Below are 13,251 nucleotides of genomic sequence, written 5' to 3' on the forward strand. Positions count from 1 at the left end.
GACAAAACCGAGACTTCATTTCACGTTGCGTTACTCATACATTACTAACTATTTAAAACAACTGCATGGACTGCTTTTTCATGCACTCAGTTGTCAGTATTGTCTTCACACAAGTCCATACACTATATGGGCAGCAGCACCAGGCCACCTGCAGGAGCCATGCAAACCCATGCCATGAAGCTCCCGGTGCACAGTTACTGTGCTGATGTTAATGGAGGTTTGGAGCTCTGCGGTAACTGTGTAACACTTTGTGACTTTAATTCAGACAAAGGCATATACAGCATTTAACAAATTTATCAGACCACCTGTCATAAAAACAAGAAAACACATGTCACAGTAATATTTTTTAAATCATACATTTATTGCCAATTTTACTTCTTTACTTCTTACTTGTAATTTTACATATTCATAAAAAAAAAGTTTTTTGTAAAACAGCAATAATTATATTTTAGCATTAAAATGTATCATTTCTGCACATACGATTGGATTTTTGGTATCTCTTCATAGCTCAAACACCAGGATGTGGGAAAAGTTAAGTTCAGATCCTGGGTTTCCTTGATTGCTCAACATAAGGGACCTCAGCTGTACAGCCTGGTAATGCAACATCTGGATACTTCCTCTACTGAAGGAACAACTGTTTTTTTTAATTTCAAATGGGTGTCGTATCTTTGAACACATTTAATTAATCAAAAAATGTTCAGTGTGACAGTTTTATCATCTCCAGGAGCAACGACGAGGAATGTGTAATCCTTACATGTCTGATGTTTAATAGAAGTATAACTTCTTTCATCTACAGTAACACCAGCTCTGCACTCGTCTTCAAAGTGAAATAAAAGTGCACGATGTCAGGCACACATGTGGTTTCTTACTGTGAGGTGGACAGCAGGGGGCGTCGGAGCGACAGGCTGTGGGACCTCTTCCATGTCTTCTTGCCCGAGCGGTTCCGGACTCCGTCCTCCTGGTCCATCATCTGTTCCAGCAGCGTCTGGTCGTCAGCGTTGAGCGGCGCCACAGAGATATCCCGGACCGCACGAAACTCACCGCAGTTGTTCAGGTGCTCGTTCTCCAGACGGAAGAAGTTCCACACAAAGCGCCTGCAGTGAGGAAGGTGAGGAGGACGACACGAGTCACCGTGGGTGCTCTGCGAAGCTCGTCGTAAGGAACAAACTTTGTTCAGACCCACCTGAAGACCTCAAGAGGAGCCAGCATGGTGGCCAAGATGTCGCCCACAGAGTTGATCTTGGTCATTGTGATCAGAGAAATCTGGATCGTCCAAGCAAAACGCAGGATCACATCTTCCACAATAGCACAGTAGTAGTAGGCCTGGACACAGAGCAGACGGGGTTAGTGTCTGTTTGGGTGTGACGGGCATGGGGATTAAACCAGACGCTACCTTATGTGGATAAACGATTTCTTCTCTGAGGAAGATGTTTTCACCAGCTCCACGATCAAACAGACCCCAGTCCATACGCAGATCCCAGATCAGTGTGTACAGGGAGCTGATGATTGAAGACACAATCAGAAGGTAGAAGAAGGTGTTGGCGTCTGCGTGACTTTGCTCTGAAAGAAAGCACACGAACACAACTTGTGTCAGAGGCTTGCATTCAAGAACTCCTCTGGTTTTAGCTGCAGTAAAGAGAAATGAAACTGCATCAGCACACTCAGAGCAGGGTCGCAACTTTTCTATTATCACTTTTACCACTAGAGGGAGCCCTCCTGCCACGAGTAGACCAGCATTGATTGATTGAACAGATACCCTTAGAGAGCTATAACACTTCAATGTTCACTTTTCATTATGCCTGCACTAAAATCTACACACTTGCAGCCCACAGCATAAAAACAGAGTGTGAAAAGGTGTTAAGGCTTGGTAAAGTAACCAGACTGTTTGGGGGAATCACCAAAACTAAATGGACATCTAAAACAAACAGTTTGTTTTTCATTGTCTTTAATCTGAACAGTTTCATATGCAAATAATCAGCGCCAGTTAGAGCGCCACCTAGTGGGAACAGGAAAGATCAAGTTTTGTCCTCTTCACAGGTTCATTACATGCACCCCAAAGGTCGTCTGCATTAACTTCAGGCCCTGGTGATGCCTTACTGTGAAAATTGTGAGTTTTTATTTAAGACCACGCCCTGTTGGCATGGCGATTCGCCATGAACGGGTAAGCTGCAGATGAGGAGCTGGGAAAGCTTCAAAAGTCATGAAATTTGGCCCATGCCTCGAACGCCATGAAGGCTGTCATGTTTTATTGGTTTTTTCCCTGGGTGTGGGAAAATGGCTCTATAGCGCCACCTGCAAAATGTAAATGTGGTTTAAATAGTGGTTTTAGGGACTCTTGAAAATGTACATAGCATGTCTGTTTGCACCTTTTATGGGTCAGTTGTGTCAGAGGTCAAGGGGAGCCGTGACATTGTCAGGAAAACTTTAAATGTACTTATGTGGTACATGTAGTTTTGACTTTCGCTGCCATGAGGCCAGGTCTCTATTGGAAATGAAATATTTAATCTCAATGAGATTTTTTACCTGGATAAATAAAGGACCAACATTTGCCCAGGTTCCTGCAGAGACGGGCACCTACTGGTCAGAGACAGACCCATAGAGGTCTTTGGGCTGTGCCTGGAGAGAACTCATGCAGACACGTGGCACTTTTAACCTTCACACACTCACACTCGGATGGATACAGCAAAGAGCACTTATGGGATGCAGTATCCTGCCCAAGGATACTTCCCCATGTAGGTTGGAGGGTTGAACCACTGACTTTTTACTAAAGGAAGCCAAGACCTTCTTGCAGTAAGGTGATAATGCTAAATAAAACAGGACCTGATGTTATGACAGTAGATTTTATTTCTCTAAAAAACAAAAGTAAGTCCTAACCCCCCCCCCCCCCTCTGCCTTCTGAGACATGAATGAAGGATTAATCGTGATAATTATTATTAGTTAAAGTGCCCTCAGCTGTGGGCTGTACAACAATCTGCAGTTAGTTTACAGCTGTTTGATGTACTGCGTAATGTCACAGTGTTTTTATAGCTGTGCTCAGCAGCGCCCGCGTGTCTCTGTGGGAGCCGTACGGATGTGATTTTCTTGTTCCTCAGTGGGCGCCGATGTATAAATCAGCACCCGATGGCCTTTCACATCGACTCGCACAGACACAGACGGCAGCCACCAGGCAGAGATCGGGCTCGCTCTCATTTGTCATAGTCACTGTTCTACGTGCCTCCAGCCTACGAGACGCCAGGGATCAGAGGCGGGGCAACAAAGAATTACTGCTGTTCTGTTAGCTGCTGCCTCCATTGTGCTGTTTGCTGCATCAGCTGAGCGACGGGATGGAACCGGTCCCTACGGCCACACCGAGGTCTCCCAGCTGTAGATTAAACTTAGTCCCAGACAATAGACTCTTTTCACTGGAGAATATCCACCGATGTGATTTCCTTTAGCTTTAACGTACTGAGGTATTTAATCCTCCACTGATGCTGTCTTTCCACAAGGATGGGTCACTGTTGGGCCATTAGGAGGTCAACCATGGTGGGCTGGGCATTGATTGAATTGGTCAGGATGGACTAACGGTGCTTAGTGGCTCCTGTCACACACACTCAATCTCTATTTTCTTTTCAAACACACACACTGTTGTTGTCATGGCCAGTCGTGCTAATAAAGAGAGAGCACATCTTTTGCAACAGGTCAACAGGACTTGAAAACAACAAGAATGGCTGCTGTTGAATTATTTTTCAGCTTTTCCTTTTCACTGAATCCAGCACTCGTCCTCACAGCGCGGTTTCTTTTGGATTCTCTTACTTTCATCTGAGCGTTTTAGTTCATTTTCACCTTGTGTCCCATGTTTTCGGCTTAGTTAGCAGTTACAAACACAGACACGTATGAGGGAATTTTTGATGCAGGCCAAGAATTCCACACTGAGCGAACTGTGAGGGCGTGAAACATGAAGGTAGGCAGAAAGTTAACGTGGAAGTAGACAGCTCCCCCCATCTAAACACCATCTAATTCTTCATCTTTCAGTTATTCCCTTTTGGAGCTTCCCACCCCGTCCGTTGCGAGGATGCACACCAACCCTCCTCTTTTCCTCCTGCCTGATGCATCCACCGTCCCTTCGACTGTATTGGGGCGATTAGAACTTTTGAACTTTCTCCAGAGCTCTCCTCCTCAATCCTATCCCACTGTCCTCGTGTGTCACACAGCTCGTTCAACTATTTCTTTTTCTTTGATAAAAGCGTTTCAACATTTAAATCTTAGAATCATATTTCTCTGTCGTGTCCTCGCCTCCCTCTGGTGTCCTTACTTTCGTGCTACCTGCTGTTCTTCCAACACCCAGAGTAACGTCTGGAGTCTGACGGGACTGCACAGCTGATCTAAAAGTCCACAGCATCATAATTATACAGGTAATACATTTATTTCATAATAAAGGTGAAAGCAAATAACTTTGCAAACAGCGTGTCATCAGCGTTTAAATGGTTGGATATTGTTCCACCTGAAACACTTGACTACATTAGCTGGTCATCACCTTACATGTGTTTTCAGTAGGGCTGATTTCCCCTTTGGTTTTACTATTAAGAGCCACTGTCATTTATTGTAGCCCTCACTTGTCCAGCATCACCAAGAAGAAGCTTAAAAAGACAAATAGAGACCCAAAAGTACTGGTGCAAAGAGATAACATGATATTTAAAATTAGAGAAAAGTCCAACAATGATATTTCTTTTCTTTAATACCTCATTAATGATCTGATTTATCTTGTGCCCTGCTGGAGAGACTTACAGCCTCGCTTTATGAATCAGCACAATGCAAAGTATTAATGCATAAGTACAAACAACCTAATACTTCTGTAGTATTATAGTATTACATGATAACAAATACAGTCCCAGCGTCAGTTTTAGGTGCTTTTAGTTTGAATATTTTATAGACATTTTCTGATAATACCTTTGTGTTCAAAGCAGGGTTTAAAACGCTATTTTTACCCTGTTGTCTCAGTGCTTTCAGATAAATCAAGGATCTGAGTGTTTATTCAACTCCAGCTCAGACTTCTCCCAACCTAATATACTTACAGCTTTATTTGAATTATTTTACCTGTTAGCTCCATCTCAACATGTGCACAGGAGATGCACTTTATCAGATTTCCACCTTGTATCTGAATCGAGATGTGCTTTACTGATAATAACAAGAGTCTGCTTTTTGGTTTTGCAGGGGTGAATCAGAGTTCAAACAGATGGCGAGAGAGAGAGAGACTCAAAGCAGAGCTTTTATCTGTTTTCGGTAAACGTGAGTACGTGTTTGACTAGAGCTGTGTCGGTGTGTGTGCTGTAATTCCTGTCCTGATAATGAACGAGGGGTCAGTACATGAAATTAAGTTGTAAAAGCTGTCAGTTCAGGCCTCATCTCTATTCCAGCAGAGTCCAGCAGGCATGCGTTCAGCCCGGGGCTGGTAATTACTCTCCTCTCCTCTCCTCCATTACTTCCGTTTTGATATCTTTTAAATATTAGTATCTCCTCCCTTTCATGTCCTCACTTGCCCCTGCTGCACCCTTGCTTTCTCTCCAACCTCTTCGCATTAAATTTCCCATTTTACTTTCCTCTCAGCGGCTATCGCTTCTAAATTTAGGGATTCTTCTCTACAGCCGTCTCAGTCCGTTTCCACCCGTCACCACCACAGTTAACCTCATGCAGACCAGCAGGAGTCGTGTTCCTCAAGGTTATTTTAGATGTTTTACAGGATTTGGTGTTACAGATGGAGGGATCTCTTTAAAACCATGCCTGCAATGACTCTACACTGCACTTTGTGGTTTACCTTTAACATCACATTTTCCCGTCTCCCTGCTAGCACGGGGCTGCGTTTCTCTTTCTGCCCGTCAAACATCGTTTTCTTCTGCCTTTGCCTTCCCTTTGGATAAATCCCAAGAATTTAAATTAGCATTAGGCCTGCAACTCCTCTGCATCTCAAACAGTGATAAGTCTCAAGCTGCTGTACATAAAGCAGATTCCGTATTGATCCCTAGAAAAGCAGCTGCTTTACTGTCAGGCCTCAGTGCAGCTACACAGTTTGGGAACTCTGCCCACACCAGGAAATCCTCCAGCATCTCTCAGGTTACAGGCCTCAGAGCCTCTGCTGAGATTACAGTTTCATGACAATGTCCAATCAGCTGCTCGCAGCAGTGAGCTGAGCGTTTCCTCTGAGGGGAGAAATCTGCTCAGTTTTGCTGAATCACATTAAAAAATATGATTCAACACACACAGATTACCTATTTAATTTCCACTTTGGCCCATACAGACCACAGAGGAGACTGTGCCTCTTAATTTTACAGATTTTGATCAGTAAATGGAAGCATGAGCCAATGAACACCACTCAGTCCTCTATAGAGAATCCTGTGATTTATTTCCTTCATTTTGCTTCCCGGAGGTCTGTGTGGGCAGTTCCAGGAATCGGCGAGGTGATGTGGCAGTGAGGTCACAATGGAAGCGTTAGCGATGAAGGTGACACATCCACTCGCAGGCGCTGGGACCTTTGCCAGATACCGACTGACACTCCAGACAGCTTTTACAGCTGGACCGAGTGGTGTGAACATGATACCAACCTGCTGTCTTTTCTGTCAGGTCTGCTGGGCAATGCAGGCAGACTTGGCACCGTCCTGTCCGCAGTAAGGCTCCAGCGAATATCAGCGCTAAAGGCTCCTTCGTACATCGACTCTGTATTTTTAGTGTGTCTGAGGCTCTTATTGCTTCTTTACCAGATTTGGATTCAGGTTATTCTGATATTGGCAGCCGCATTCAGCCATCAAAACCTATTTATGTAGGAAATACTCAAAAGATCTGCTCAACAGGCAGTTTCCTCAACCATTTATTCAACGTCTGTGTGTGTCTGTGGAGCCGTCTTCCCACCCTCCTCCTTCACTTAACCAGCGATCGGCCTTGGCCTCCATTATCATGCTGGATGAAAGACAGCTTCATACAGAATAACACATGAAGGGAGGCCATTAGTCTAAGGGTACACAGGCTTCAGACCAGAGGAGGAAGGAGGATATGGTTTAATGGACGTCTTTCCTACTGAGATGGAAGGAAAAAAAGAAAAAGAGGTCTGTCTGTCTCTCCTTCTGGTTCATTCAGTATCACTGACGGTCAGCTCAGGAAGCAAATGCACTGATTTAAATTTAAATCGAAAGAGAAAAAAGCCGAACCGAGAAATAGCATTTAATGATTTAAAAGGTTGCAGATGAAGTTTCCTTGCTGGCATTTTGCTGGAAAATAAATATATCGGCGAGCAAAATGCCAGCAAGGGTTTAAATAGAAAAGCAGCTTTGAAAGGAGACGTGTGAACAAATATCTGCGATGGAGACGGGAAATGCAAAGCTGCATGCTAAAGAGATGCTTTTACTGCCCGAGCGTCTCCGAACATGAATTCCTTTGTGATTTGGCTTCTGAATCAGAATAATTGTAATAATTTCAGGGTAATTATGAAGCTGTTACGGAGAGAGTGACTCGACTATTAATGCTAACCACTCTCTGCTCGTAATTTCAAATCTCTGCTTTTTCTTTTTAAATCCACGACTTTCACCAATCTGCTGCCTCTCCTCTGTCTGACCTCCTGAACCGAGAGCAGAGCCTTGCTTATATACAGCTGTGTTTGACAGACCTCTCCCATTCTCTTTATAAAGCTCCAGGCATGGAAACCAAGGCCAGCTTCTAGCATTTGCGCTCAAGGTCACCTCAGCTCTTTGAGTACACACAGCTCCACACAAAAGGCTAAAATGCCTTTTGTGTGGAGCTGACATGTTCCTGTAATACACGAAACACACGGAAACTGTCGACTCTTCAGCTCGAGACTGACCGTGTCTGCGTCGGGTTCCTCTTTGATTCAAAGCACTGCAAATGACATAAGCTGTTATATAACGGCTGCCCAGCTGATACCTCAGCGTACACATGCTTATCAGTCCCGTCTCCTACCTTCGTGTGTGGCGTAGAGGGCGGCAAAGGTGACAACAAAGAAGGTGGTAGAATATTTCCCAGCGTTCACCAGGTGCGGGAAGGCCCTCTTTGTGTCACGGTAACGCCTCAAGCACTGGATGAAACGCAGCCAGGCAGGCAGACACTGGATGATGGCACGGAGACCGTAGGAGTAGCTGTGGCACACGAAGTCTCGGGAACCTACGACAATATAAAACAGAGTACTGTTCACTCCAGTGTGTGTGTGATCAGGGAAAAATGAAGTCCTGGTGCAGAATTTGCTCTGTGGACACATTCTGCCAGCGTGATGATGTCACAGTCGTGCAAAATGCAGTCACAAAACTCTCCAAGGGCGTGAACTTGGTGGTGTCACGGCCGATGCGAAGATCGCCTCTTCTTTCACTCTACAACAATTTCCTCTCCATGTTACCCTTTGCACTAAGCACTCATCATTATGAGAGTCACACGATGCCCTCTGTGTGACCAAACACTTACTTTCCATTAGCTCCATGTTAACTGGCACATGGAGGCCAAGATATCACTCGAGTAGACGGCGATTAAAATGTCATATTTTCTCACAGGAAATCTCAACAGTCGCATTAGATGCAGAACAAATAGCATGATAACCCTGATCTGTCCATCCATTAGCTACACTAGGCTTGTCCCTGTGCAACCAAAGGGCTTAAACATACAGACAGTGTATGTTTTTATGTTTCTACTGTGCATGCTTTTCCAGTAAACAAAAGCAGAGCAAAACGCCTCACCTCCAAAGTCGGGTAACAGGCCCTTGCTGTTGCTCCACTGCAGCTCGAAGATGTAGAAGCAGAAGAGATACTCCAGGTCCATGAGAGTAAACACCAGAGAGTTGAGCTGATCAGCCAGCCAGAAGTCTGCAAACTCCACCCGGTGAAACGGCGCGGTGAAAACACGAAACTGAAGAATGAAAAGACAGATGGTGAAAACAGAAAATGTGGAACAAAAACCTGAAAAATGCTTCTTGCATTTCAGAAAACGCCCCAGCTGACCTCCCTGCAACAAACCTTACCTGGGACGTCATGCTGAAATTACCCCGAGTCTGCGGTTCGTCACTGAGACTGAATTAGCCAACAAATTATTTGTGTGCAAATCCTGCAGTACTTTACGAGGGAAGTGCAAAGCCGAGGGAGACACCTAACGCAATGGGATAAAGCCTCCGGTCTACCTTATCAGCACGCCACAGGACGCTCTAATGAGTCATGCTTTTGTGCCTGTGCACATGAATTTGTGTATTTGCGTGCCTCTAATTATTAGTGAACACAAACACATGAAAGGAGCTGGCTGTGCTCTGCAGCCTGCTTCTACGGGCGTGTTATTTGGGATATGACTTTGGCAGGGGTTCAGTTATTGACCACGCTTTGTAAAATGATACAACCCTGCTCGACTTTTTCCATTTAACCCCACCCGCGGCTACATCTGACATTCAGGAGCGACTGCACACACCCTCCCAAACCCCACATACTCTTTATTCCCTACAAATGTCACACAGTATTGATATTTTTTTGTTTTTGCACATATTAGCTGATTTCCTTTAACCCGTCAGTCAAAGTCAGTATTGATCGAGTGGCCATCTCACTCATATCCACTCCATGTGTTGTTGTCTAAAGGCTAAGCCTGCTGCACTCATGGTAACGTCTTCATTTCTTGAGCAAACACTTGTAATTCAGCTGCTAGCTCTGCAATTTGTCCTGTAATGAAATCTTATACTGTTTGTCATCAGAGGCAACACACACACCTGACATGGATACATGTGATCTCATTACTAGTAAGAAAACACACTGTTTACTCCAATGAAACAATAATCCAACACTTCATATCTATTCTAATTCTATGCTGCCATTATGAGTGTGCAGGACCAATCAAGAGTGAGACTGACTGTGAAGCCAAATCAGAGGAGGAGGAGGGCTGAGGACTGCGGGGAGCTGCGAAAGAAGGGACACGAATACGAGCAGGGGGTCTTCTGCTGATGCTGGGGGACAGGTGGGGAGAAGGAGGGAGGATGAGGGGCTGAAGGAGAAGTGGAAGAAGAGGAGGAGGGAAAGGAGGAGCTCCGGGCATCGACATACTGATAGATCTATGCCTGTAATGATTGCACAGTCACAGCCTCCACCTCCCCAGAGACAAGCTGCATTCTATTATCCCTCACCCCCTGCCCTCTTTCTCACCACACACACACACACACACACACACACACACACACTCTCCTGAAGGCCCCTATCACAGCTTAGACAAAGGACAGAGTAACACAGGGGGGCTTTGTAAACATGAGATTTGAGATGGATATCTGAATTGTACCTGCTTCATTGTGTGAGATAGAGACACATGCACACATGTGCGCAGACACATTTAGATCGCAGGTTAATAAAATAGAAAATGCTAGAAAAGCAGACACAGCTCAGAAATGAATTTCTAATCGATTTTCCTTTGTTTTTATTTTAAATCTTTGTTGCGTTAGGATAATAATGCCAAAATAACACAGGAACAAAATTAATTACACCTCGTGCTTGCTACTGTATGTTCTCTACATGTTCTCACTGGTGTTTATGGGGTTTATTGAAAGTATGATTTAACCAGAGAATATTTTTTCTCTTCAGGACTTAAAACATCTGTGTAATAAACCTTCTGTTTGCCACGGTTGTGTCTTTCTCTCCGACACTGCAAAGTGACAGCGTTCATTCCTCAGCACACACAGAGCAGGGATCTTACACCATCTCATCGTGTGTGCACTGGGTTCATGTTGTTAAAGCAGTCCGTATCAGCTGCTGTGTCACAGCTGTAAATATCTGTTACTGGACTTGCAGGAACCCTGACTGTTGGGATCATGCATCCAGTTTGAATTACAGACTTTTCAGCAAAATACCCAGTGACTCAAGACACAACTCCCTTTAGCAAGTATGGTAGGTGGTATCTTACTATAATACACCAAATCTCTGTCTGCCTGTGCATTTGTTTCTTTGTCTGCAAACTCCTCCTACGCAGTCAGGAGTTAAGCAACCAAACACTGAGAAAACACTGCTCAGAGAAATTGGAAAAACATGTGGCAATGTGTTAGGAATGAAAGGAAGCCACATTATTTGATGGGAACGAAAATCTACTGTGGGCTGAATTCAAGACAACCCAAAAAATCAAAGTGAAAACTGACGAGGCAGGTTTGTCGAGTTTGGTCAGATTTCAGCCCCCGTGTGCTTTTATGCATGTCTGCCAATGTCAGGACATGATGGTGTCCTGATCACTGAGATCCTGGACAGTTTGAGCTGGGAGCATTGGATGGATGGAAACACAATGTCCCTGAGGTGATCTATTGGATTTAAGTCGAGAGAGCGTGGGGCCAGTCAATGGTATCAGTTCCTTCGTTCTCCAGGAACTGCCTGGATGTTGTGCCCCAGGAGGAACCCAGGAGCCACTGCACCAGCGCAGGGTCTGACGATGGGTCCAAGGATTTCATCCCGATACCTAACAGCAGTCCATGTGCCTAATGCTGGCAGCAGTGACATTCACCCCAGGCGTCCACCTGTACAATCGTTCCTGTGCAGGGGGCTGTCTCATCGGTGCCCCTCTTATTAACAACCTCTGCTACTTAAGTGGCTAGATCAATGCCCACAGGTTTAATTGACTTGATGCTAAACTCTGATTTTTACTTTAGCTTTTTTTGAGCTGTATATAGTGATGTCATCACAGACCCTGGCAACCACTTAGCAACCTGGAGCTGTTTTTTGCCTGTCCAAACCTACAACACCTTATGAAAGCAGTCTATCATTTTAGTTTCCTAACAATAGCATCTCATTTATTTCCACAAAATTTGAGTTATACCTGCCCACAAACCACCTAGCAACGGGCTAAAATGACCCTTTCAGGCACGTCATCTATCACCCCTATTTTGTTTACTTTTCTCATTGTGATTAAGCATATCAGTGTGCAATACTCTAGCATGGGCATGGACTATTTACTATACATTAAAGGAGCATTTCCAGTAAACGAGTTAACCGACCAGCAATTTGAGGAGCCAGAAACGTGATTTGTAGTAGCAGGTCTTGAAGGGGTTGATGAGGAAGAGCACCATGAAGCCATAAAGGATGAGAGGGTTGGCCTGCATGGGGATGTAAGTGTACTGCGAGTAGAGACAGGAGAGGATGCTGAGACACCACAACACGCCCAGGAAACCAGCAATCTGCAGCACAGGAAGGAAAAAATGGCATTAAAAGAAAGCTCCTTTGACACATGATCACCATTAACCCAAAAATCAGAATAACAAGTGAAAAGAGGTTCTGCTTTCAGTTCTGGGTTACCAACAAAACCCTGTGGACATCTAAAGGTAGTGCTTCTACTGAATCAAATCTTATTTTACATGATAATCTATTCCTTGAATCATAATTACCCATGTAGCTAAACAACCATGTTTACTCAGGCTAAACAGTTTATAAATCCATGATTGCCACTCAGAGATTTGAGCAATTTTCCAGGATCTTCTATAAGACGAGACCTCTTTTTTCTCACCTCAAACAGGTGTTGGTGTGAGAGGTTGTTTCGTGGATTGATCTCAAAGATGAGGACGTGGTTGACTCCAGCCTGTCTCCATCCATAGGTGTTGATGCCCAACAGGAAGAGGAACTGGATCAACAGGAAACCGCCTCGATAGATCCGCACCATAGGCCAGACGTTCTCAGAGCGGAAGAACACGGCACCTAAACAAACCACAGCATGTTTACTGCTTCATAAAGATGAACTATGACGCCGGTGAAAACAGTAACTTAGACTTACCAGTTATAACGAAGCAGATGGCAAGAATGATGAAGAAGCCACAGTAGAGACCCACGCGAAAGGTCGTCCAGGCCAAAGCAGGCTGAAGCAGGCAGACAGGAATAAACCGGATTAATGTGACGACTCACACTAACACGTCCAAAGACGCTGAGCTTTCGTGTGGTGTCATTTAGACAAAACGTCATGCAGCAATGAGTCACAGACTCTAAACCAATTTCATTCCTTTTACCTGCTCGTAAGCATAAATATATTTATCACACACATGCATACAGGAGACACGGAGAGCTCACATGTTACACACTTTAAGCCAGACATGACAGTAATTAATGCAGGAGCAAAAGATGCATTGGAGAGCCTTGTTTTTCTCCCGAATGATATCCCGTCTGTTCAACAGAGTCGAGGCACTTATAAAATCAATACCGAAGGCTCCGATGGTTTCCTTTGTCTTTCTCTCAATCTTTTTCACCCCGCTGGCTTTATTTCTCTTTCTTTTAAAAACATGAATGTTTTGCTTTT

At 44.5% G+C, this 13,251-nt stretch overlaps 1 protein-coding gene across 1 annotated transcript in view; it reads right to left on the reverse strand.

Moving 5' to 3' along the window:
• The window catches only part of xpr1a (xenotropic and polytropic retrovirus receptor 1a), a 74,989-nt gene that overhangs the window by 4,872 nt on the left and 56,866 nt on the right, over positions 1-13,251 (reverse strand). Inside the window, exons 7-14 of the mRNA XM_084921938.1 lie at positions 12,736-12,817; positions 12,472-12,659; positions 11,966-12,145; positions 8,706-8,874; positions 7,942-8,142; positions 1,394-1,560; positions 1,184-1,323; positions 870-1,094 (exon numbers count right to left, since the gene is read on the reverse strand). Coding sequence (XP_084778064.1) covers positions 870-1,094; positions 1,184-1,323; positions 1,394-1,560; positions 7,942-8,142; positions 8,706-8,874; positions 11,966-12,145; positions 12,472-12,659; positions 12,736-12,817 — 1,352 coding nt within the window. The remainder of the gene's footprint in view (positions 1-869; positions 1,095-1,183; positions 1,324-1,393; positions 1,561-7,941; positions 8,143-8,705; positions 8,875-11,965; positions 12,146-12,471; positions 12,660-12,735; positions 12,818-13,251) is intronic.

The sequence above is a fragment of the Perissodus microlepis genome, chromosome 23 (genome assembly GCF_051167445.1).
Source record: "Perissodus microlepis isolate ML-2025 ecotype Zambia chromosome 23, ASM5116744v1, whole genome shotgun sequence".
NCBI lineage: Eukaryota > Metazoa > Chordata > Actinopteri > Cichliformes > Cichlidae > Perissodus > Perissodus microlepis.